General features: G+C 42.2%; 2 protein-coding genes across 6 annotated transcripts in view; one reads left to right on the top strand and one right to left on the bottom strand.

Moving 5' to 3' along the window:
• LOC105570224 overlaps window positions 1–1,207 on the bottom strand; it is a 102,337-nt gene extending 101,130 nt beyond the window's left edge. Inside the window, exon 1 of the mRNA XM_012027268.1 lies at window positions 1,103–1,207. The gene's annotated coding sequence lies outside the window, so the exon portion shown is untranslated. The remainder of the gene's footprint in view (window positions 1–1,102) is intronic.
• On the top strand, window positions 1–25,164 carry LOC105570225. 5 transcript variants are annotated; one of them, XM_012027273.1, is made up of 28 exons: window positions 4,244–4,448; window positions 8,908–9,239; window positions 9,828–9,988; window positions 10,072–10,175; window positions 10,377–10,729; window positions 10,811–10,979; window positions 11,067–11,182; window positions 11,455–11,561; window positions 11,999–12,344; window positions 12,529–12,806; window positions 13,132–13,372; window positions 13,452–13,682; window positions 14,159–14,566; window positions 14,689–14,901; window positions 15,116–15,518; window positions 15,628–15,875; window positions 16,106–16,381; window positions 16,475–16,674; window positions 16,912–17,209; window positions 17,443–17,593; window positions 17,705–17,870; window positions 17,959–18,112; window positions 18,588–18,766; window positions 19,037–19,472; window positions 19,761–19,840; window positions 20,284–20,469; window positions 23,833–23,887; window positions 24,245–25,164. In XM_012027273.1, the coding sequence occupies exons 2-28, from the start codon at window positions 8,921–8,923 to the stop codon at window positions 24,391–24,393; spliced, it is 6,027 nt and encodes a 2,008-aa protein (XP_011882663.1). In that variant the 5' UTR covers window positions 4,244–4,448; window positions 8,908–8,920; the 3' UTR covers window positions 24,394–25,164. The 5 variants fall into 5 exon arrangements, with proteins under 5 accessions (XP_011882659.1, XP_011882663.1, XP_011882661.1 ...); XM_012027269.1 differs by lacking the exons at window positions 4,244–4,448; window positions 23,833–23,887; window positions 24,245–25,164 and adding an exon at window positions 1–417 and having other exon boundaries at window positions 20,284–22,234; XM_012027271.1 differs by lacking the exons at window positions 23,833–23,887; window positions 24,245–25,164 and having other exon boundaries at window positions 13,461–13,682; window positions 20,284–22,234.
• Window positions 25,165–26,495: the final 1,331 nt, after the last annotated feature.

Below are 26,495 nucleotides of genomic sequence, written 5' to 3'. Positions count from 1 at the left end.
GAGCGCGATTCCGTCGCGCCGCGTACTTGAGGAGCCGCACGCGGCGAACAAGCGGCGGAACGGAGGGCTGAAGAAAGCGCCGAAGGAAGAAAGAGGAGGGGAGGCCCCCCCTGAAAAAAAGATAGGACCCTCACTCGCCGAGGGGTTCGTCGGGGCGCGTTCAGTCCGTCCACGTCCGCTGCCGGGAACGCGACCGGAAGACCGATTTTCCCCCCCTCGAGGAACCGCTTCTTCCTATTCCCGACAGGAACTCGGCGGAAACTTCCTCCTCGTCGAACTAAGAGGCACGTCTTCCGCGGTTGCACGAATTCCCGAAGATCTCAATCAACCGATTGTTGTGAATATCGCGAATCTCTCGCCGAACGATTCCGCGTGGATTTTGGAGAAAGTTTTACTTTCGAGAAGACAAAATTATCGGTAAGAGAATGAACAATGTAATTAATAATTTAAGTGCAATGTGTCACGTACATTTGTCGTTTGTCTGTTCTTTTCATACGCAAGTTTGAGATTATTAGAAAATATCAGGAAAATCGCATTTATCCTTCTACGAGAATGCATTTCTCACGTGTTTCTCGGTCACAACAAGGAAGCACATGTATATGTCAACTTCGTAAAGAGGAAAAATATTCCTAGCACATTCAGGTTATTCTCGTATCTTTCGATTTAACAAGATACGACCTTAATTGCTAGCCATCTGCGATAAGGCATCAAATCGTGATATTAACTTCTATAATTTAGTTCGAGTTTAGGATTGCAATTTAAATTCTCACAAAGTATCTCCGACAAAAATAAGAAAAATTTCGCGAGCGCAAAATTTTCACGCTCGATTGGTGCCAGATAAATCGGAGTAATGGATTCAGTTAAAATGACTTTTGAAAGGCTTTAATTCACTCCCCTTACATGAAATGTCGGAATTCGCGGGAGAATGCGAAGGTCAACAAAAGTGCAGAAGTCTTTGCTAAGAAGTTTCGCTTTACACGACGTTACTACAATAACATTTGTGCCGGCGATAACTTAGTGCTCGCACTTCTTCTCTGCTGCTAATTGTTGCGCTCTTCGCATTATCGCGCGGATCTGGTTTCAACTGCTCGCCTTTATTTACCTTGCATAAATTTTAAGTGCTCGTGTCGATCGCAACGCACAGGTGATGACGCTTCCCTGATAACGACGTACCTCACTAATGATATCTGTAGACAACCATTAAATACATACATCTGCGCCACGGTGTGTTCAAGAAATCGCGTTCAAAAGTCGGTTAAACAAATTACATTCATTGCTGACCTAGCGCGTTTTGTAATCTTACGTCGAGCTTTTTTTCCTTTTCCAACTCGGTGTAATCGATTTAGAAATTAATTAATTATTATATATAATAATTAATAACCGAGGGGGAAACCGCTGACCAAAATCTTGTACACCAATGCCCACTAATGCCCAGTGGGCATTACTTTATCTTATTATCTTCTTTTATTTCATTTAACTTGTTTTATCTTATTTTATCTTATTTTATCTTTATAATGCCCCAGCAAGACGTAATGCCCAAAAAATGCCCTAGTAATGCCCGGTAATGCCGCAAATCTGTACACCACAATGCCCTCAGCGGTTTCCCCCTCGTTAATAACAGTCTGTTAAAATCGCTTTAAAGCAATATTCGCGAAAGACGCTGAGGTAGAAGTTCGATAAAGTTTTTGTTCAGACAGAAAAACATTCTCTAGCGTACAGGAGCGCGAAACGTTGTACGTTATGTAAAATGCATTATGTAAAAATTAATGTGACATAAAATAACACGAAAAATTTTTGCTATTTTCACACAACTTCTTTTAATGGTTTCTCACTCAGGGCCAGTTTCACAAACATCGATTAACTGTTATCTAGGGTTCAGTCGACTCCCTATCTTTTTCCATGTTAGGGCCAGTTTCACAAACATCGGTTAACTGCTAACTAGGGTTCAGTCGACTCCCTTATTTTTTCCATCTTATTATTTAAGAAGAGTCGGAGAGCCATTAGCCTTCGGTTAGCAGTTAACCGATGTTTGTGAAACTGGCCCTTATTATTTACGAAGAGACAGAGGATCAATTAACCTACGGTTAACTGTTAACCAGAGTTCAGTCGACTCCCTACCTTTCTCAATCTCATTATCCAAGAGGAGACGCGGAATGAATTAACCTTTGATTAGCGGTTTACCAACGTTTGTGAAACTGGCTCTTAGGGCCAGTTTCACAAGCGTCGTTTTACCGCTAACCCATGGTTAATTGATCCTCCGTCTCTTCTTGGATAACAAGATAGAGAAAGGTAGGAAGTCGACTGAACACTGGTTAACAGTTAACCGACGTTTGTGAAACTGGACCTTAGTAATTTCCACATTGATAGCTAGAGCTAATCGAATAATATTCAGAAAAGGCACCGAGAGGTACTTTAAAGGCGCTTGAAAACATTTCGGCGACTAGTCACGCGCCCTGAGTCATCAACCTTATCGTCATTCACTAATCAATTCCTTCCACGATTTTCGTGTAGCCCGTTCCGCAGTTACACGGCCGGCTTCCTCCATGCAAATCGCCACTTTTATCCAAACAATAGCGTCGCATGCCACGACGACGTCTCTCCCGAACCGCACAAAAGCCCGGGGACGACGGGACTCGACACGTGGTATGAGTCATTTGCTGGTGTTACGTGCGTGACTAGTACAACTAGAAGTAGTTCTTTTCAACGTAGGAGCCTATAGATCGGCATTCTCTATCTTTACGAAGACCTAACTATATTGTCCGTACGTGTATTACCTAACAGGCGAGCGTCGTCGCTTTCTCCGTCGCGATACATATTTTATTCGCGTTATATTCGCGTTAAAGAAGCTCCAATTGGACATGCGGACCTCGCCAATGTTTTATCACACAGCAATAAAAACTTAACACTTTTCCGACACGCTCCAAGGGTCTTTTGCACTTTTTACGAAACATTGCTTCGAACCAAAAACGCGAACGCTATGATGACCCAGTCGTCGGTTTTGTTCGATATATCGATCTTCCAACAACCGGAGGGAAAGAGAGAGAGAGAGAGAGAGAAAGAGGAGCGGCCCCGGTAAACACGCTAGGCCGCGAATATATATCAAGGGTTGCGAAACGGGAAGTACAGGTCATAAACGAGGATGATCCTACACATCCTCCAAGCGATTGTCCCTTTGTCCTTAGCGCAGTCCGTGGATTCGATTGAAAAGCCGGGACTTTCGAGCTCGATTCGGAAGCGCGTATAAAAGAATGGCGTTATTCTCGAAATATAATACGGCGTGGGACGCTCTCAATGATAGAAATAGAAAATTGTAACACGATGACATCGATAATAACTCGTTGCCCGCTCGTGTACACGGCCCGTCACGCGTCGTTTGTAAATGCACACACCCGCTGCGCTATTATTCGCTTCATAATACACACCCTATCGATTCGACTCAACGACCCCTTTCTCACATCGGAAAGCGCGCGCTGCCCCGGCGAGACCACCCTGTGAAAACCACTTGCGATACCGATCGCCGGAAGGCTCTCGTGAAAGCTACCTGTAAAAAAATTTCCGTTCACCGTTATCGGAGGAATCGAGGGAGCCCACCCCGCGAACGGGTTCGCCCGAACCCCGCTCGTAAGAACTTTACCAATTTACAATCGGAAATAATCGCTGAGAACTCGTGGCAACGACTGCTGCGCCATTTCGCTAATGCAATGTCGATTCGATTTCAGGACGTTTATTTAGAAGATCGCTTCTAGACGAGAGACCGCCGTAGAGACGTCCCCATTGAGAAAAGTTCAAGGAGCGGCTAGGATAGAAAAAATAACGTTTCGCGGAAAAGAACGGCCGACATCGATCGGCGGATGATCAGCCGACCGAACGGGAGCGAGCTTGTATAATCGCGGGACTCGCAGGCGCGAAAAGGGAAAAGGGTACGAGCGATCGCGCGACGGGAAGGCTGGTCGTCGTATGGGGAGGAAAAGAGCGAAGAAACGTTAGAGTGTGGCGCGCGAGACGAGATCGCAATGAAAGTCAATAAACCGTGATGAGTAACGGAGAGTATAGTGGTCGGAGTGGCATTAATAAATTAGTGTCTACTTGCTGCTACAAGCAACAGCAGCGGCAGCAGCAGTAACAGGAGTCCGGAGGAGGAAGAGGACAAAAGAGAAGGAGGTGGCGGTGGCGGTGGAGGAGGAGGAGGCGGCGGAGGTGGAGGAGGAGGCGCGGACCTCGTGTGTGTGCGCGCGCGGTATGTGCACCGGTGTGCGTGCGTGCGAATACTTGTGACCGGCCGTGTCGATGCGGGGATTTGGCCAGTGTGTCAGTGTGAAAGAAGACAATTGACTCGTAGCCGCCGTCCGTTGGACGGTGCTCAGCTCGGCGGGGGCCTTCTGACGTCACATCCTGCCCCGCGGCCTGTACGAGAGCCCGCGATCTCATCTGGACCACGGTGAACGAAGGTACGCAGATTCGTGTGTTCGCACGGCGCAAAGCCCGCTGGGGGTTTGAAAAGCTCGGGTAAACGGGGGACCGCTCTTGGAGTTGGAAGACGATCGGCGAGACGACGACACGTCAGGGTCATTTCGACGAGAGATAACAATTTTAGGGGAAACTCGATAGTTCGATACACGTCCAGTTAACAATACGCTGGAATCTTTCCCTCCACGCGGCCTCCGAAACTCTAGGATCATTGCGCTAAATGGCACCGAATTGATACCAATTGTTGAATCACATTTTCTCTTTCCTCGCAATTCCAACGAATCTTGCTGTAATTAAAGACTTCAAAAGGTTACCATGTCTGGCAAATTTTAAACTCGCAACGTTTCGACCATGGTCTGCGGTACTTTTCAAGTGATCTGACAAAGAAATTGCAAGCAATTTTAATAAAGGATTGATACATAAATAAGTTACGAAAATTAAAGTCAGAAGTATTAAGATTGCGAAAGTCAAGTAAGATTGACGATAGTAAGGTAGGAAAGATTTACAAAAGTGGGAGACAATTGTCGTGGTTAATGTAAGAGTAGATTGCATACATTGCTGTAATTATCGCACTAATTTTTCTCTTGTACAATCCGGGACAAACTATAAAGGTAAAGATTAATTGGAGACTTGCTAGCTTAGCGCAATTGCGAACCTCTGGATTGATTAATTTGGATGATTATATTATGGATTAAGTAAGATTTATACAGTAGAACAACCGACTAAACGCTGTAACGCGTTGACAATCACAAATTGCCAAACGAACATCGTATACAAGGTGTATGTACACATCGCGTTTGTCAATACGATCAATATGAATATTGATATTAATAGCATTAATAGACAAGATCACCATAGTGACATCGATCCTAACGAAGTAATAGTCTATAGCCAGAGAGAACTCTCGTGAAATAATTTAGTGTCTTAATATACTTGCTACATTGAATCTAAAGTTTAGTCCCAAGAGATCTAGAAGACAAATAGACAAAATTAGACCGGAAAATATCTAATTTCGATAAACTTATCGCTTATCGTTCTTCCGCTAGATATTCCAAACGAAACGATTTATCTGGTACTTTCTTTAACTGAAAGTTCGTGCATTCTTCAGGGATAATATTTCAAGTAGACCGACCTTGTTTGTTTCTAATAAATATTAAATCGAATCAAACATTATTAAATGTCGGCTCCAATGTTACAGTTTGTAAGATGCTTGCTACGAGGTACACGTATAGTTTTGCTCGAATGATCTCGTATACCGTATTGCGTGTACGCACATTACTGAAAAAGAGAGGTGCCTCGACACAAATTAACGTTACGCGTTAATCTTGGGCATCGGCACTTTCGAGCATTTCTACGTTCCGCAGAAGAGAACTGCAAAAGAACCGTGCGTGCAATCGAAAGCGCCCGTATCAGATGCTGCCGCGACTCGGCGACGTCTTCGTGGTCATGAGCACGAGATTCCTTGCCGTGGCGTGAAATTTCAGATGACGTATGATAGGTCTGCTAATTAACTGGGGCGTTGCGCGAAGCGCATACGGTCACCGTGAGTGAACGAGCGAGAGGTAGAGAGAGAGAGAGAGAAAAATGAATGAATGAGAGAATAAGAGAAACTCGGCATTGACGACGAGGATGTAACGATCAAGATAAAACGAATAAAAAAATGATCTACTTCCTGATCTCGCGATCGTCGGCGTGCAGCGCGGTCGTGGGGCTCTTTTCCTATGGTCCTCGTTATCCGTCAAGGTCATTGCATGTGTCTCGCTCCGACGGCCGTCGAAGTTCGAGTCGGAGATGCGGCTATTTACTGACTCGATAAATTGCGACGACGAGGCAATTTCGCGACGGACGCGCGGCGGTGCGCGGGGGTGGGCGAAGGCGTCGTAGAACGAAGAGCGTTCGCCGTTCACCAAGGTGCGCGCTTACGCGCTCCCGAGGAGCCCCTCCAGAAGGCAGATCCGACAGGAAGTACAAAGGGCCGGTCGGCGATTATTCATGTCGGACGAGCGCGACGCGTGTCGTCTTTCTTTCGTAGATGAAACCCAATTGGCCCCGTGAAGAAAAAAAGAGATAATTGCGAGAGCTTACGGTGCTCCGAGGGTGTTCGAGGAAACGGGCGAGGTCCACGGTCAAATTACGCATCGTAACGTATTATGTCGTAAGTTAACGCTTTATTTCGTCTCGCGTACGCTAAACGCGCTTTATTATCAAAGGCATATCGGCCCGATGTATCGCGTTGCACTACAGCGAGGGTCCGGTTCGTGGCGCAACTGTGCACTTTGACTCCTGCGGGGCTCCATGGGTTAGATTTAACCGGGAGATACTCCTCGGGAGAAGAAAAATGAAAGATCGTATCGAAACGGTAGCGGCGGCTTAACCGGCTCGCGTCGGACGTACCGCTCGTTGCATCATTCATACGGGATCCCCCTCGCCCCACCCCCGATCTAATACCTGCGTCGCGACGCGAGGGGAAGTCGTAAATTCGAAAGCGGCAACTGCAATCGTAAAATTGCATCTGCCGGGTTGAGGTGGCCTTTTAAACGAGACGCGCCGGAAGGACGAGCGGTTTTAAGCGCTTTATGGAAGGGAACGTGGGTGTCCACGTGGCCTGAATCGTAAAAGCGTTCTTGAGCGTCCGCGAGGTGAGCGAACAGCTCTCGAGCATGAAAACGCGTCAGGTTTGATCCTAATCGGGTCCGTGCCGCTCCCGGCTTAAGGTAGTTATTTCGTAAAATCAATTATGTGAGAATTGCTCGAAATTTTTACAGTTTATTCCTTACATTAATACGTGCAAAGTAAGACTAATTAAATTAAAATTGACCGTCTCCAAGTTCTAAAAAAGATGTTGAAGTTTGCTATGTTACACGAAACATTACGTGTAAAGCACGTTAAAAATATTATCACACGTAACAATATAATTCGTCGTAATATTATTACACGTGAAATATTATTCATACATATTATTATGCATTAAAGTATTAACATTTGCGTTTGCAAACGCAAATAATGGCTCATTTTATGGTTTTTAAGCTCAACGGTGAGTGAGATTCGTATGAGAAACAAATATGTTATAAAGTAAAATAGAACGAATAACTGGAAAAAATGAAAATTATTGACCGTTCCGTTTCGGAAAAATCGAGGGGGAAACCGCTGACCAAAATCTTGTACACTAATGCCCACTAATGCCCAGTGGGCATTACTTTATCTTATTATCTTCTTTTATCTTATTTTATCTTACCTATTTTATCTTTTATCTTATTTTATCTTATCTTTTATCTTATTTTATCTTATCTTTTATCTTGTTTTATCTTATTTTATCTTACTGTATCTTATTTTATCTTTATAATGCCCCAGCAAGACGTAATGCCCAAAAAATGCCCTAGTAATGCCCAGTAATGCCGCAAATCTGTACACCACAATGCCCTCAACGGTTTCCCCCTCGGGAAAAATTATGTAGTAGACATGAGTGTAATGTAAAAAATGTGGCGACAGCGCCTCAAACTATAATCTTTCGAATCTATTTTATATTATGTATTAATCGTAAGGGTATTCTTTAGAACAATATTGCATATATCATTGTAATAATTGAGTGCTCATTCCTGGTCTGGAAGAAACATTATTGCATTACCGTCGCGAAACAACTACCTTAAGCGATGAGAAGACATCGCATAAACAAAACGAAGAGTTTTGTACCGTATTCGTATTTGGGCTAGCGTAAAAAAAAAGAAATGCATCCCCGAAAAATTGGAATTTTCGATAATACGAGGCAACTTATTCATTTAATTTTGCATATCGATAGAATGCTATTGGAACTTTTTTATATCGCCTCGTGTCTAATGCGTAAAAATATGATTAAACTGTTCTCGGCTCCGACACGTTGCAAATTTAGTTAGATCGAGTTATAACAATTAGAGGCAACCGCGCGCGTGATTCATTGACACGACGCAGAGAATTGTTAATAAATATGCACGTGTCACTAATACAATTAAAATACTTATTCAATTTATTATACCCAGAAAAAAAATCTCTTTGAAACAAATTTCCTCTGAATTTTGACCCTACCAGACTTTTGCGTAATTTCAAAGAAATTTCGTTACCTAAACCGAAATTTTATTTAATTACCACTGGAATCTCTAAGAGAATTCATATCTGTTTCTTCAAATCGAGCAAATGTTTTAGATGAAGTAAATCAAAATTTAGTAAATTCAAAGAAAAATGATTTCAACGTATCTCATTTTTCTTATTTAACATAAATAAATTTTTTTCTCGGGGTAATGCTACATAAGAATATCTACACCTGCCCGCTTGAAATCAAAATAGCACGTAGATATTAAAAATGCAATTCGATAATTGTAATAAAAAAAAATTAAACGGGGAATCTATTGTATCGATGGGTCGCGAAAATCTTATAAAATCTTTTCGACATTTGAATTGCTCTTTCAGCGAATGAGGAACGATGGTCTACCGCGACAAGAGGATCCTCGGGATCCTTGTCTTGCTCAACGTAATCGCAAGGATGCCGGCGAATCAAACGGATTCGTCCAAAACGGATATAGTCGAAGAAATGGAAGAGTTTACTACGACCAAAAGGAGTCTGCCCGACAGATGCCTTGTCAAGACAGAGCCGGGACCCTGCAAACATTACGTTCACAAATGGACCTTCCACAAAGCCGAAGGGAAATGCCGAACGTTTCCTTACGGCGGCTGTTTGGGAAATGAAAATCGGTTTAACTCGGAAGCGGAGTGCCTCTATTATTGCGTCGGTGGCGCCGATCGTAAGATATTCCCCCAAAAATTCATTATGCAATAAACCGTATAATATAATTGTTATGAACACAAATTGGAAGAAATAAGGCTAAAGGCTAATCTACAATGTGTTCTTTGCGTCTAGAAACATTCTACTTTGTAGCCAATAAATACGTTTAAACAATTTGTAAGTTGATAATTTTTTAAGCGTTTTGCTTTGCTTCTATAAAATCGAATGTTTCTAGGTACGAGCACATTGTAGATTAGGTTTAAGACCCGTGACAGGGTGTTAGTGTCTAAATAATTTTCTTATAAATTTATTGCGAAAATTTATAATAACCGTTAATTAATTGTGTAAGAGAAAATCTAAAAAAATCAGAATAATTAAGTATACGTGTATATTTGCGTTGAAGAAATAAATAGTAAAATGATAGAATGGTAAAAATCAATTTTCAAAGAATCGAACTTGAAATGTTAAGAACACGTTTGGGAATATTTTTTGACATAACTGTTTGTCAGTTAAAACAAAGCAGAAGCACATTGTCACATAAGCATCCTTGCCGTTCATATTTAATAAAGATAGAAAAAGTTGCTATAGATTTACCGACTAATTTTAGATACGCAACCGCCTTATCTTGTAACGAAGGGCAGCGTATTTGTGGCAACGAGCACCACGACAATGAGCACTCCACCTTCGACAACCACCAGCACACCACGACCGACCTTTACGCCCCCGAAACCGACGAAGCCGCCGGTACCGAAGCACCTGCGAGGCAAGGTAGAGATGCCGTCACCTCATATAAATACGTAACGTTTTACGCAAATAAGGAAAATTACTTCTATCGTGTATTTTTACCGAAGGAATTAACGTTCATGGAATCTGGCCACGAGAAAACGTTTATGTTCGCACAAAGCAACACTTTCATCCAGCTCGATGGCCCTGGCATCAAAACCTTTCAACTGAGGTAAGCAATCTGAATGATCTATTAATCAAAAACGTTGAATCTTTCAATTTGAGCAGCAAGGTATATTACGATACGTCGTTTAATATATTTATTAATTTAGTGCCTTGCTTTAACGTCTCATATGTCGCTATTTTATATTATTTTATTAAGATAATATTACGAAACTAATATCTGACATACATTATATTTGATATATCACAGATTATGCCGCGAGATATCCTTCAAGTTTCGCACCAAGCTCCCACACGGCTTACTAGTTTATCACAGTGTCAAAGACCGTCCAGAAAGCCTCGACGCTTACGCCCTTTACGTGATAGTAGAGAAGGGTCAGCTGAAAGTTGTCCACGTATTCGGCAAACAGTCCACTAGTTTGATAGTCGGCCAAGGGCTGAACAGAGACGAGTGGCACCGCGTTCTCGTGAGGATCGACGTGCACGGGGCAAAGTTAATCGCCAAGGTCGACGATAAGCAGACCGAGACTACTCTAAAAGTTTTAGAGCGCATCGTTAATTATGGAGTGTCCGAAGAGCTGGCCTCGGTCGTTCTTATCGGAGGTGAGGACAGCCTTCTCTCTCGAGGGACTCCCTACGAGTGGAAATATTCGCGTCTTTATTGCTTTATTTCCGCTTTGGCAGGGCTGAGTTCCGAGGAACGGTTACACGGAGTGAAGTACATAATAGAGTCCTTCGTCGGTTGTATCAGGGATATGGTTCTGAGTTCCGGGAAATCCGCCAGCGATTTGCTGCCCATTCGACCACTAATCGCGACCAAGCACGAGAATGTTAAGGAAGGGTGTATCGATAAGTACGTCTTTTTAAAAAAAAATGTGGGGGAGGGGGAAGGAGAGTGCGTGAAGTAATTCGATGATGCGAACCTTAAATTTCAATTTAGGTGCAGGACACGAGAAAACTTATGCTTCGTCCCTGATCAATGTGTGAATCACTACAATAGTCTAACGTGTGATTGTTTCGGAACGAATTACGAGGGCGAACGTTGCGATGTGTACAGTACGTAAAGTAATTGAATTTAATATATGTGATTTATTTACTAAAATATATCGTCGTCTTTCTGCTCTTCACGACATTTGCTTTTCTAAAATTAAATTCGAGACTCTCTTAGCTATTATTAAAGGAATATCCAATCTCCCGTGGATACGATATAAATATACTATATAAATTGTGTCAGTCGGTAAAGAGATAGGGCTTTTATGCGTGTCTAAAAGAGTCCGGGTATTCCAATACGAGACTAATGGAGTTTGAAATGTAACATCATTTTTCAGCCGCGACCATACTGACGCTGAGAGGCTCCTCGTACGTGTCCTTTCGCGTGTACGATTGGAAGGATCGTGTTCACTCGTCTGTCAACAGGATCAGCCTCGCTTTTAAGGTATTTGACAACGGGCGCTTATTGTAATGGGACCGCGTTCCTTTCCCTTGTCGCGGGCTCATTGATTCATTATAGCGAGACGCTATACCTCTTGGTCGGAGTCGAGAGGGGCGCGTTCTGTATTTTCACGAGCAGCTGCTTTCATCCGCCACCCTCTTATAGGACGAAGAATTCACCGTGGAAATTCCCTCCTCGGGAGAGTGTCGAGTTCCGCTTCTCAAATTATATCGTAGCGGCTCATTGTGTGGGCAACAATAAAATTTGTCGCACGCTGAATAAGCAACAATTATTGTCACTTTTTCCGTCGCGGAAAGAAGGGGATATACAGAGGACATGATTATACGATTATCATATGTCACAATTGAAAACATCATATCGTGATGTCGATCAAAAATTTGCACCTGGTTTTTTTTTTATTACAAATGAATAAATTTCAGACAAAGTGGGACAACTCCGCCCTGTTTTACGCCTCCGGCGAAATCGACGGCACGCCGCATTACATTGCAGCCTCCATTGTAAATGAATCGGTGCACGTTGAGCTCGATTTCGGACACAACTCGAAGATCTCCACTATGTTGGGCGATTACGTAACGTCCGATCATTGGAACAACTTGACCATATTCCATAACGGATCCTCCGTCATCGTCAGCTTAGACGACGAGGTGAAGATACTAGAAGTACCGGGAGAAAATTGGGATATGATCATCGACCCGGAGATATACATCGGTGGCGGCCCGGAACTTCACAAGAAGAAGGGTCTTCTGTCGCACAATAATTTTGCAGGTGTGACCGAAAATCGATACCTGACGGCTGATCATTAATCTCATAATCCTATCAATTAATCCATTTTATAATTTTACATATTTCGATCTAATGTCCGGAATTTTTTAGCTTCGGACAGTCCACAGCCCGTGGATCGCTGGCGGCCTATACTGGATTTAATTAATACAATTCTCTGTTTCTCCAGGTTCCCTGAAGTACGTGTTCTTCAACGACAAGTCGATCATATACGAACTGAAGCGCTCAAATCCTATGGTGCACTACATCGGTGTGCTGGAGCCGGAATATTACGAGGCCAATGTCGAGGTCATTCCGATCACGTATCCTTTCGCGGGAAGTCACATCTGGTGGCCGATCGAACGAACCGACTCGCTCAAGTTAAACTTTGACTTTAAAAGCTCGAAGCCAGTCGCGATCGTCGCTTCGGGAGACGTAAAGAGCAATCGCGGCGTTGGTTACTGGGAGGTACGATTATATTACCATTAGAATTAAAGTAGGACCCTCAATAAAACTAGACAACATATAGAAAACGGCTAATGCGGGTCTGAGGCAAAATGTAGGTAGCCTATACTTGTAATTTATTAAAATGTGAATTCATATGCCGTTTCTTTCCACCTTTGTCCTGCGCGCCGGTTTCTTTACGGACATAACGCAATTTTCTTACGGGTGGAGTTTGTCAGCAAATAATCACTATATGTTGTTTAGATTGTATTACCGTTACACATTTTCTTCTTTCTTTCCCAGTCTCGATTTCTATTAATAATTAATACTTTGCTCTGTATGTTTATAGTTACGTCAAGTTAATGATGAAATTCGTTTCCAATTGGTACCAGTGACAACGGAGAACATCACGGTATCGACTTCGGTGAAGTTCCCGCCTTACAATACCTCCTGGCACGCGGTCGAGCTTAATTATACGAAAGGCGAACTCAACATCCTCCTCGATTACAGGAATAAGCAGAACAAGCTCTTCGCTACGACGTTCGAGTTGGGTGATAAAGTTATTATAGGAAGTGGTAAAAGTAACGCGGGTACGTACATCCACTGGCATTAAAGTTGAAAGAGCAGGAATCGTGCAACAAGAAGAAATTTTTATATTCAACAATTTAGGTCTAGTAGGCTGCATGCGCGAGATACGAGTGAACGGTCAAAGAATCGAACCTAGGTACGTAATTAACACCGAGAGAGTAGTCGGAGAAGTCGCTCTAGACAATTGTCAATTTGTCGATCCGTGCAAGAGGCCGAACACTTGCGAACACGGCGGCAAATGCTCGGTTAAGGAAGATAGGATCACGTGCGATTGCACAGACACCGGATATATTGGGAAGAACTGCCACTTTGGTAAGACAAATTGCGATAAATAATTCAATAGTATCAGTCATGTTCTGTCGTCCGTGTAATCATGATCGGCTCCGTTACTGCACTGATTTACTGACAAATTCAACACTTGAGAAGGACCACAAACAATGGTTGCAACGTCGTGATTTTGAACATTAAAATTTGCCAGACATGGTCAAGCAATCCTCTGACGTTTTTTAATTTCTTCTGGCGACTTAGAAAATTTCCTACGTCATCAATAATATCGGTATCATAAAACTAAAAACAAAAAGAAATTTAACTTTCATAAAATCCTTCTCTAAGGAGATTATCAGTAGATTAATTTTTTTAATATTTCACATAATTTTATTAATTATGCAACTTTGGATAAAATTACGATACATCAGAACTAGAATTAATATTAGAATTAGTTATAAATTGTACAGCGCCGATAAAAAAAAACGAGAAAATAAAAATAATCTCATTTGTCCGTTTTTCAGCACAGTACAGAAAAACTTGCGAAGAATTAGCTCTTCTGGGATACACGCAAGATGACGTTTACAAAATCGACATCGATGGAAACGGCCGGTTCCCGCCCGCCTTGGTGAAATGCGAATTCCAGTCGATCGAGGATTCGACTAAAACGATCGTCGAGCACAATTTACCCTCCCAAGTGGACGTCAGATCTATCATCGAGAGCGACTTCTCCTTCAGCATCAAGTACAGGCAGTTCACCGCCGAAATGCTTCAGGAGCTGATATCGCACTCGCTTTATTGCAGCCAGTATGTAAAGTACGACTGCTACAAGGCACCCTTGGAGCTGCATAGTGCCACGTGGTTCTTGGGCTCCAAAGGTACCACCGTCGATTACATCGGAAACGTCAATCGCGGATCCTGCCCTTGTGGAAGTAAGTCCTATCTTAAATAAACGCCTAGTGCGACTTGTAGAAAGAAATTTTTAAGCATCGGCGTTTGCAAAGGCTCAATCGTTGTCTCGCGTCAAGGTTGTTATTTATTAATTTTACTTTAGTGAACAGAACATGCGTGAGCTCCAACTTGAGCTGCAACTGCGACGTGTCTGCCGGAACCGCCGGAACCGCCGGAAAGTGGCTGTCAGACGAGGGCTACTACGAAACACCTGATTCGTTAGGCATCACCGGAATGGTGTTCTTGCAGCAGAGAGATCTCGAGGAAGATGCTCGGGGACGTATTACCTTAGGACCATTGGAATGCGTTGAAACAAGTACGCAAATGTATACTGATTTGCAAAATCACGCAGAAACTATGTGTCTTCTATTCAATTAACATAATTAATAATTTTATCTCTTCGAAAATAAAATAAGCAATAAGAAGTAAGACTTTTAGAGCCACTATTTGCAACAGATATTATTCCTGTGAACAATTACGAATGTCTACAGAATTGTTAGAAGCAACATGAAATTTACGGTGATTTCTAGACACGCAGAAATATGTGGTAACGTTCACGACGTCGCAATCGTATATCGAAGTGCCTGGCTGGAGGAAGGGTGACATAGCCTTCAGCTTCCGAACAACAGGCGAGAAAGCTATTCTTCTTTATCAGCCGCCAATTCGAAGCAACTATCCCTCCTTCATGGTCGCTCTAACGTCGGAATATCGTTTGACGTTTAACTTCACATTGAATACCGGTACCAACCGCGAATTGCAAGTGGAAAGCCGACGGAAAAAACTGAATAATGGCGAGTGGCAAAAGATTTGGATCGACTACAACGACTATCACGTGAGATTCATGATCAACACTGACTTTCGAATGGTGGACTTGTTTCCCGAAGAGGAGTTCGGGCCTTTCGAGGGATCCATGTTCATCGGCGGTGCCACTGCGTGAGTAACTTGACAAATTTATTGTCACAATGAGTTTATTTATTATGACAAATAATGATTTTTATTCGATTTCGTTAATTCTCCATTCGAATCATCCTTCGATTTTCAGAGAGCACTTGAAGACCTCTTCCGTTCGACAAGGTCTCATCGGCTGTTTTCGCGGTCTCGTCGTCAACGGAGAAATATTAGACATCCACAATTACATGTCGGTACATCTGTCGGAAATCATCAAAGACTGCAAGCCTTCGTGCCAGCCTAATAAGTGTCAGAACGGCGCTAGATGCGTCGAATTGTGGAGTAACTTCGAATGCGTGTGTGAAAATCAATGGGCACACTTGGGCACTTATTGCGAGACAAGTAAATAATTTCACTCGATTACTGGAAGACATTATTTCCAAATGTTTTTGAGGTCGACAAATGTTTTTCATTAATTCTCTTTTAATGAATACGAAATTATACGTATATACTTTCGAAGCTTTTCGTATAGTTTTCGTATAATTTTCCATCTTTTTTTAAATATATCGATTTAAGATCCACTGGAAATGTATTATTGAATTACGAATGCCAATACCAAAATGCTATTCCAGACATCAACAACAAGGCACTGACGTTCACCTCACCGGGGGCTTTCTTGAAGAAGAACTACTTCGGGTCGGACGACAATGAGGAAAGGTTGCAGCTGAAAAGCATGCTGCTGGAGAATATTTTAATTAATTTAAGAACTTACGACACCTATTCTCTGATACTTTATGCGAACGATCACCTGAACAACTTCGTACACCTCTACATCTCAAACGGCACTAATATCGTGTACCTTTTCAACGCCGGCAACGAGATCAAGAATATCACCGTGGAAAATCCAAGTAATTAAAAATTCTGCCGTATCGCGCGCGTGTCAGTATATGCGACGCGCGTAAAATTATAACGGAATAATTCGTTCTTGTTTTTTTTTTCAGATGTTAACACGGGAATCTCCGTGCAGATTGCTATAATTCGAGGCAAGAATTGGACCACGTTGCACGTGAACGAATATAACGTGACCTTGAACGCAACGCCGATACTCCTAGACACGTATTCGAATAAACCTTGGACGAATCCGGAGAAAGAAGTTCTTGCACCACAGCGGCCGCCAGCACCACCCACTGATTATTTCCAAGTGAGTCTTTAAATAGATGCTAGTTTTTATTTTGCTTCAAATTAAAATCTCAAATAAGGCCAAAAGATGTTCAAAGGTAGAAGCAGCCCAAAAAATGTTGACATCTTTTTTAGGATATTGTAAAGCACAACTGTAATGAAAATGGCTTCTTGGATTAGTTTTTGGTATAATATACGTAGCAATCAGTGAACATATAAAGAAATGCATGTTTAAATGAATTAATAAATATTCGCTTAGGTAAATTTAGGAGGATTTGATCCTGACAATCTGCTCAGAGTCGGAAAGGCCGGGGCCTTAATTCAAGGCTACGTTGGCTGCTTGCGAGGGCTCATGATCGGCAAGTATCTCGTCGATCTACCGAGCTTAGCCAGCGAAGCGAATCATGAAGGGAGCAAAGGCGTTCTGCCGAATTGTCAGATGAAGTGCGATCAGATGCCGTGTAAAAATTTAGGAATCTGCACGGAGGACTTCGGCCGGCAGGAGTTTTCCTGCAATTGCGAGCTGACGTCCTACTTTGGCGAACATTGTGCCGACGGTAAGTTGATTTCTCTTTATCCGTTTGTTTCTCTTATCAAATCAAGAAATGGAGATTTTAAAGAGTGAAAAACCGAAAGATTCGCAGACGTAATTCTTCAGGCATACATTAAAAAATAACTAGAAAATTATCTTTTCCGAAGGAATAAAAATCCATTGATACCCTAGAATAATATTTCCATGAAGTACCAACGAGTTTGAATATCTCTGTATGAAAATTGTCTCTTTACACAGAAAAAGGCGCCGATTTCAGCGGGGAGAGCGTACTCCAGCGCGAGTTTGAACTCGAGGGCGAGGTGAATCAGGTGAAAGTACAGCTGGCATTCTCCACGAACGAGCTACGACAGCGTACCACCGCGTTGCTGCTAGTACAGACTGACAACAAGTAAAGCATCGATCTTAATATTTTCTTAATCCCCGTGTAATAACTCGACCGTTCCGACACCAGTCACCGACGCCTGGAGTCCTGGATGTCTTTCGAAGAACTTTTTTCCAGAAGGAGCTACTACTTGTTGGTGGCCTTGACGTCCGAGGGCCAGCTCATCTTCGAAGAGGACAGGGACGGCTCGGCGGCTGGGGTGCGCCTGAGCGATCGGAATTTCTTGAATGGTGCACGTCACAGCGTCTACTATGTTCGCGACAACAACACGGCCACCCTTTTGGTCAGTTATGATTTCTCTAGTGTTTCGTGTCTTAGGATTTTCATTCTTTTAAATACTGTGCTTGATACAATTTGTTACGCAATTTTAGATCGACCGTGAGCCCGTCCAGTTGCTGCCAATTCCAGGAATACCGATACCGGATGAGGACGAGACTCCGGGTGCCACGGAGATACAGCTCGGTGGATTGAACACCACCGACTTGCGATTTACCGCCTACAAGGGATACACCGGCTGTCTCAGCAGTAAGATTTCTCTCGAATCTCTCAATATCTGCCGCTAAATTTGTATCGCGTTGTGACATTATATAAAGAGTGAGAGCAAGTGTCCATAGGCAAATGGCCCCACTCTTTTCGCATTCGATTCTGGTCACAGAGTAGGTACCAAACGAAAGGTCTCGTCAAGCTGATTACAGATACGTTCCAGAGGAATCGGGCTCCAAAAATTTCCAGGACGTAAACGGTGAAGCCGTCTGGACAGACACCAACCATTTGTTTGGAATGGAATGGAACCTTTGGAGCCCGATATCTCTGGAACGTTAAATAAGTACACTCTGAGACTGACATATCTGTAATCAGCTTGACGAGACCTTTCGTTTGGTACCTACTTTGTGACCAAAATCGAATGCGAAAAAAATGGGGCCGATCTCTCTTTGTCTCTCTGAGGCAAAATGAGTATGGCCAATTATATGACAAATTGCAAATTATACTTTGCTTTTAGACGTCGTGATATCAATCAATGGAGGAGCCGATATGAAACCGCTAGAGGAATACATGCTCTTTACGAAACAGGACAGCGAGACTGTGCGGGCAACGATACCCGCCGGTGTTAGAAGCGCTCAATGTGCGGTCTTCCATGTTCAACCAGGTGGTCTTGAACCGCCCAAGAACGATAGCGTGGTGAGAAGATCAGAAATTGAGTATTTCATTAAGCAGAAACTGAGTATTTCATTAAGTCTCACATAATTTTGAATCTATTATTTTACGTGTAGGAGAAAACGATGTGGCAAATTTACATGTTTTGTGGATTTTTAAATAATTTGCAGTCTTTAACTGCATGAATTGTTGGGCAATCTTTGTTCTTCAACCGATATATTTTGAAATGTAGAATTGTTATACTCTTTCGCATCATAAACAAATGTTCATTCGGTACAACGAAACATCTTAAAGGGCCGTGACAAAGCATGGGTCGAGGATCCACCGGAAAGAATCCTGTACAAGTCGCAGTATTCGGGCGCCACTCAGGAGGAGCAGGGTGCAGGAACGTACATCTTCATAGCCCTGTGTTGCGTCTTCGTGGCCGCGGTGATCGGGTGTATTTACGAGGTGTGGCGTAGTGCACGCAAGGATCGTCGACGACGTCGCGACGCGGCCTCGGGAGCGGTTGCGACCGCCGCTTCCGGTTCGCAGAGGTGGCAACCGCAGCAGTACACGGAATCCCTGGTCACCGCGACCGGCGTAAAAGCGATCGGCTTCAAGAACGTGATGGACGACGACAAGAGGCCGAATGGGACCCACGTGAAAGTGCCCAATGCCAAAGAATACAAACCACTGCCGAACACGGAACCCAAGGACTTAATGAACGATAAGAAAGTTCACATTAAAGGTACTCTAATCCGTTTGAATTCGTAGGTGGAAAGTGTGGAGAGAAAATTGGTACCAGAACATGTTTTGCTTCGCAATTCTTATCGAACATAATCAAATGGTAATTCCAAATTAATTCCAAAACCAATTCTTTCATCTATAAAACCCTTTGAACGCTATTCGTCGTATCAATATTGAAATTTGTCGAAGAGAAAATTCTTTATTTGAATATTGTTGAAAGAGAGACCTAAAGATATAAGAACGTAATATGTGAATTTAATCGACATTTGTATTTTTATATGCATTACAGCGGACGAAGAACCAGAGAAAAAGGAGCTCCTCGGGGTAAATACAGGCATCGTCATTAAACCTGTGAAACCGAACCCATTCGTAAAGATTTTTTCTTTTTTTCGTAAAAAAATGCATATTTGGCTTGGTCAGGCTTGCAAAAGGGCTTTGCATGCATTTGTCGAAATTGTTATTGGTTTATTTGCATTCACACATGTTATGTGCCGCACTGCTCTGACAGACACATTGAACGCACAAAGTAAAAGTAAAGTACTGACTGAATCGCTTTTCTCTTTTAAAGCATATCGTTTTTGCATCCGACTCCGCACTACACTCACAATTCGCTAAATCTATCGACATACTGCATTATGGAGAAGTACAGGGAGCATTAACGGAGATAATTTCGAGTGTCATTTTCAATCAAATTTTCCAAATACGATGTTTTTATACGTTCACAAATCCACGCTTCGCAATGCCCAGTAAACCTAGCATAATATTTTCCGTATCGTCAAGAAATCGTTGAGCATTTTGTCTTTCTCCAACAGTCGATGGAAGATCTGAGAGAAGAGCCCGAATTGGAAGAACGCGAGGAAGAGGAGGAGGAGGAGGAAGAGGAAGAGGACACCCAGGAGCCGGAGGCGGACGAGAACAAGGATCAGCCGCAGGAATGTCAGCAAAAGGAACAAAAGGAAGCGAGCGATGATCAAGACGGCGAGCTTCTCGTTATGCCGGTAAGAGACAAGACGGCAAGGAGAGCATCCTTGACTGACGAATTGGACCCAGACGAAACGCAGGCCCTCCTCGAGACGAACTTCTCCGTGACGGGGTTGAATGAGATCAAAACCGAGCGTATAATACCGAGAGCGGGTAACGCCATGAAGAGTGCCATGCCGAAGAGGCCGATGAGCCTCGACCTCAACGCGCCGATCAAGTTTCGGAAACTGCGCGGAGCAGCTCGGCCTGAGAAGGTCACGGTGAAGTTGATCAATGGTGACGAAGTGAGTCGCCAGTCTCGAGGCAGAGGCTACGCCGGCGTGGCGTCCGCGTATCGCGCTCAGAACAATTGATTAAACTGACTGACGACAATAATTAATAATCGAAAGTAGTCCAAAGGTAGTTTCGACCATTGTAAATATCGCGCTCGAGGCGATCGTTGTTTAATGACAATCACATGTAATGTAAATTTTACATGTAAATTTTAAGACGACGCGGTTCAGCAACGGTATGAGCGTAGCAAGATCGCTGAGTGTGGTTGAGGTGTACAAGGCTAATAGTCAAAAGGTGCTTAACTCTGAAATTTCTGATAATTATCTGAACCGGGGAATTTGCGAGTTAGGCACTTGTCTATAACGCATAGCCATTCACAAGCTCTGGCACGCATGATTATCCGTTCAAAGTCACATTTTGTGAAATCAATCGAAATCAGTGAACTCTGTACTACGGTATAGATAGAAATTCATTATTTAAACATAAAATGGCACAGCAACGTATTTTTCTACGGGGAATAAATGACAATCGGTCGATTCAGATTCAGTAAAGTGCTTTGAGATCGTCGCGTACCGATTACGTTGCGTGAACACTAATTTCCCACAGTACGTTTTACTTATTTACGAGTTTACACAGTTAGTAAATCAGCGTTTACGAAGATTTGACTCAAAGTTCGGCTCGGAGCCACATTCGGAGAGAGAAAGACACCCAAGTAACGTGTAAAGTTAGCGTGTAGTTAAGCACCTATTTGTGTTTCTTACATAGCACATCGTCAGTATTTTTGCAGTATTGATTAGCTGTAGGGGAAGCCATACGTACTTAGCTCGAGCAAAAGACTATTTTAAGACTCTAGTGCCTATAAAATTACTTAACGAGACGAAAGTAACATTGAGAGTAAATTTACAACGAATATATTGAGATAAGACGATGAAGATCCATATCTTAGAGATACGAAGAAGAATCGCGCAGTTTTATTTAAGAAAGAAAAAATGAAAATGGAATACTAATTTACCGATTCGTGTATTTTTACGATAGCATTATATCCGATTATATCTCATGCAATTAACTAAAAAAAAATGTCACCATAGCATAGATTTGTGTTATTGTCATCAATGGCCGCGGTGTACACGGAAAAAAAAGGATACACTGTTCAGATATTATTAAAATTATTCCGAATAATTATCGCGAGTTTGAAGAATAAAGTATTTTCAATACGTAACTTATAATAATTCTGTAGTTTACTTTTTGCGTGTACACCCGCGCCGTTCAGTTTGATTTCGCTGCTTCGTGCAATCGTACAAAGTGTGGCGTTTTGTGTGCTTTTGGTGGCGATCACACAAAATAATCACAAGGCATAAATTCGCGAGAACCGAATCATCCACAATCCACGATCGAGCATCTTTAAATGTATCGGGCATCCTTTCAGCACAGGGATTGGTCTAATGTCGAGGAGAGCGTTATACCGTTAGACTCCATTTTAAAAGCCGATGAAACGAAAACGTCATGCGAATTATAGAGGTACGATGTGGACATGTGCACGTCGATAATAATCTGTAACGAATGTTAGCTCGACATCGCATCTTGGCTTGCATCTCTCGCAGCCCTCATCTCCTTCTCTGAATCGCAGGATTCAATTTGTTATTTACAGTATGTTCGAATCTACTTCCCCGAATGCATTGGCAATTAACAAAGTAATTCCCTGGGATGATACTATTATTGAACTGAGTGCGAACAAACGTACTGCCTATACTCGTAAAGTAATCGCAGTGCTGCGATTATTTTGTTGCTGCAGATAAAATATAAACTATTATGTGTATATACAAAAATTATACTTAGCTATAAATTATGACTTAGTTATAAATATATCGTAATTTAGCTCAAAAGATATTTGATCAATATCGAAATTAATATGAAAAAATTCTTTTTTATCCCGTAACTTCAATTAATTTGCACCTTATCATTTCAACTTCTGGCAATTTTCTGGCATTTTTATCTTTGCCGTTTTCTCTTAATACCTCATTAAACTGTACACAAACTGTGTTAACAGTTCGTAAGACCATAGCGAGAGAGATATATTGCGTGTTCAAATGTACTTCCTCCCCTCGATAGAAATGCATCCCATTCGGAATGACGAAAAGATTTATATTCTTCTGAGGTTAGCAGCTCTTAGACATTAATCCGTGAGTCTTGAGATACATTTTATAGCATGTTATATACAGACGAAAGTGACAGAGGAAATATACGATTTTTTTCCATTAACTCGAGTTTGTTGCATCGCTGTAACCACATCTCATACCGCCTCTCCTACACCGCCAAGCTTCTTCTCGCAAGCTCGCCGCCTTTTCTCACGACGAAGTCTCTTAACCCGGGAATGAACGAGCGATTCGACAGGTTGTATTTTACATCGTTACTCGCGAATCATCTCTGTATCGCATTTCATGATGAATTACCTTCTCTTCTATTAGGTGAGCATGTGCATGATAATCTGATATGATCGTTTAATATTTTTTTTTTGTCATTTCAAAGGAATTTATCGAAGATCCGGGAAACGTAATCGAGGAATCTCTTCGATCTCCGGAATTTCTAGGGAATCTAGAGAATAAAAGATCAAGTCCTGTCCTCTAAATAATTTGGTAAAAGCCTAGTTTCTAATGTTACGAAGAAATGTATACTCGTCGCAGTTAAGATTACTTTCGCGCGTTTGAATCGAGATCTGATGCCCCAAATGCTTGGTGTAAATTACAACCGGCGCAGCCATTCCCGAGTTAGACTAATCATCGATAAGAATCGCCCCCGCGAAGGCACGAAGCCTTCTATCGCAAACCTATCGCACGAGTGCATAGACAGCGATTAACTCGCATCGTCTGATGTAATCGAAACGGGCATTTATCTGTGGCACATGAGAAACATTCACCTCATCGCATGCACGCTTCGAGCTGCAGAAACTTCTGAAGCTCTGCTGAGGCAAGCCTTCGGAGTGTCTGGGTTGTACATGCACTAGCCGGAAAGATTGAAGAAAACCGAGTGAATCTGTTCTGCGTCTGCCGCGCTACTATACGGCGAGAGAAAGATTGAGGTGGTTTAAAGCAAACTTTCGCTTCATTTAGGCGCCCGCGGACGGAGGCATTGGAAGACAATCGAAGATGCAAGGAAACTACTTAGGTCAGTAACACAGAGCCTCTTTGAAGTCTCTCCTTTAAGAAATTCTAATAACATATGCAGTACTGCATGAGAGAATAGATATATTACTCCTCATTTCATAATAATCCGAAAGATATCTTAACACCCCATTACTCAAATTATAATTTCTTTCCTTAAAAATAGTTGCAAGATATAATTGCGATATCTTATTTCTGTTATACTTTATTTACTCTAGCTTGCTTGTTTAATCCCCGCGAGCATAATTAAACTTTTGATCGCTTCTTAAATAGTTACGAAACGCTTGTACGCATAATATACTCTTTAAAGAAGTCCGCGCGGCCCGGACAGAGTTAATTACGAAGATTATTGTTCTTTTAGCGCCAGGCAAGCCGATAACTATCTATACGTCTCCTATCTTCTTGCCGGATGGCCAGCGAACTTTCGGCAATCCATTGAGCTATCTCGGCGGTCCGAAATTACCACTGAGAAATAGAACCTCTGCCGAGTCGGTGCTGTCATTGGATTGATCGTGGATCATCCGTGCTCCAACGGGCATTTGTGAATAATCGCAGGAACAACCGTATTCCCGGTTCAAGTCGGAAAAGTCTCGAACGTGTTGAGTGCCAAACTCATAAATGTCATTTTATGAATATTTTTCTACACGCGCGGTCGGATTGTCCGAGCAGCAGGAAGGTCTAAAGTACATTGGAAAGACAGTCTGTACATTTGAAACATATTTTAGGCATCTCTCAGACGTCTGCCGTTTGTATGATTAATCGTTTACCTTAAAATGATCGCTGCGCAAAAACAAATATCTGTCGACCAATCCACTTAATTAATGTTAAAGAGCGCATTCTATGCACTTAACACATTTGACATTTTCCATCTTCGGTTCATCTTTCATTATCGCAGAGTTATCCGCTTCTCGAAAGGCTCGTGTTAATAGCTCGCACCGAGCTCTAAGCTAAATAGTTTCATCAGGAAGAAACGATTCGCTCGGACCAATATCGCGATCGGCGAATTTTACTCGTGACAAGACGTTACAGTTGCTAATAAAGATTTGAAGGACGTGATAACGAGCTTAACGATAGTAACTAGTGATCGTGACGGACTCGAATACGGTCTCTGTGCAGCTGATAGAAAGCTGTCGTGCTCAAATATATTCATACAATCTCACGAGGGTGCTTGTAAAAAATACAATATCTTGTAAGTCCATAGGATAATAATTTCTTATCTCTATTGTTGTAAAGCGAGCTCATAAAACAGTTTCTCCGTTCTCGCAGAGTCTCGAGAGTGAAGAAAAGCCTACTTTCCATCTAATCCTTCCGTTAGAGAGCAATGCGAGCGCGAATAAACGCAGTTGGAAAATTTGTGCTTTCTTGTCTCTAAAAAGAGAAATGCCGGTTAAAATTTTTGTGTTGAACGTTTAACACATTCATGTGTTAATTTAACATATTGCTCTTGCGACCTCAAATGTAAAATTATTAAAATAACTGAAAAGAAACGTTGAAACAGCGCAACGTGTTATTTTTTAACCTCACACAGTACATATGTTCTATATTATTAGTAACAAATTTTGTCTGTTGAAACTTACAGAATGAAATGTTGATTTATATTCTATAAGGGTGTCCTAGTTTAATGTTGTTATTTACGATTACGCCTTCGAACCGAGCAACATTTGTCTGAAACATTTTCTTCCGCAATGAAAAGTAAAAAAGTTATTTGAGGTGGGACACCCTGTACAACATAAGCGAGAGTGATTTCGAGATGTGATGTAAAATGTAAAAGTTACACTTTTTCGAATTCATTTTGTCATGTTAATTTTGCAACAAAATTTATTTCAAATTATTTTGAGGATTGCATTTATTTCGTGTTGAAATATTAACAGAGTATTAGCGTCCCAGTGAAAAATGATTCGTCGATCGACGTCGAAATGATGTCGAATCGACGTCAATTCGACGGCGTCGATGTCGATTCGACGTCGCTTCGACGTCGATCGACGAATCATTTCTCACTGAGGTGGTCATTTAACGTATCCATACATGGGCGTATCCAGACTTTTGTCTAGGGGGGGGGGGGGTCAGAACAGGATTCACTCGTAGGTGAATTATGCAGCATAAAGTAAACTACGTATTTATAAAAAAAAGTTTTTATTTATATAAAAATTACTTTTCTGGAGTCCTCGGCAAATCTATTAATTATATTATTCGTAATCTCAATGAGGATCCCATTGAGTCTAGGGGGGGGGGGGCAGCTGCCTCCCCCTGCCCCCCTCTGGATATGCCCATGTATCCATATTATGTTAAACTAACACAAAAACTTATGCGAACCGTTTGGGATATGTGCCCATGCAGCACCGAAGCTTTCAGAAACATTGCAACATCCCAAGGAGAACAAAAAGTTAGGATGATGTCAATTTGATGTAATATTGACCAAATTTATGTCAAATTTTGGTCAATTTGATGCCATATTGACCAAGATTTGACATAAATTTGGTCAATATGACATCGAATTGACATCATCCTGATTTTTTGTTCTCCTTGGGATTGCGGTTTTCTGAAACGTTTCCGAAAGCTTTGGCACTGTATGGGCGATATCTGTTAAATTTAACACAAATTTTTGCCAACTG

This window comes from Vollenhovia emeryi, unplaced genomic scaffold, assembly GCF_000949405.1.
Source record: "Vollenhovia emeryi isolate VEMERY1.0 unplaced genomic scaffold, V.emery_V1.0 DF939121.1, whole genome shotgun sequence".
NCBI lineage: Eukaryota > Metazoa > Arthropoda > Insecta > Hymenoptera > Formicidae > Vollenhovia > Vollenhovia emeryi.
Note: the sequence above shows the minus strand (reverse complement) of the source record. Positions and strands in the feature narration are given on the sequence as shown.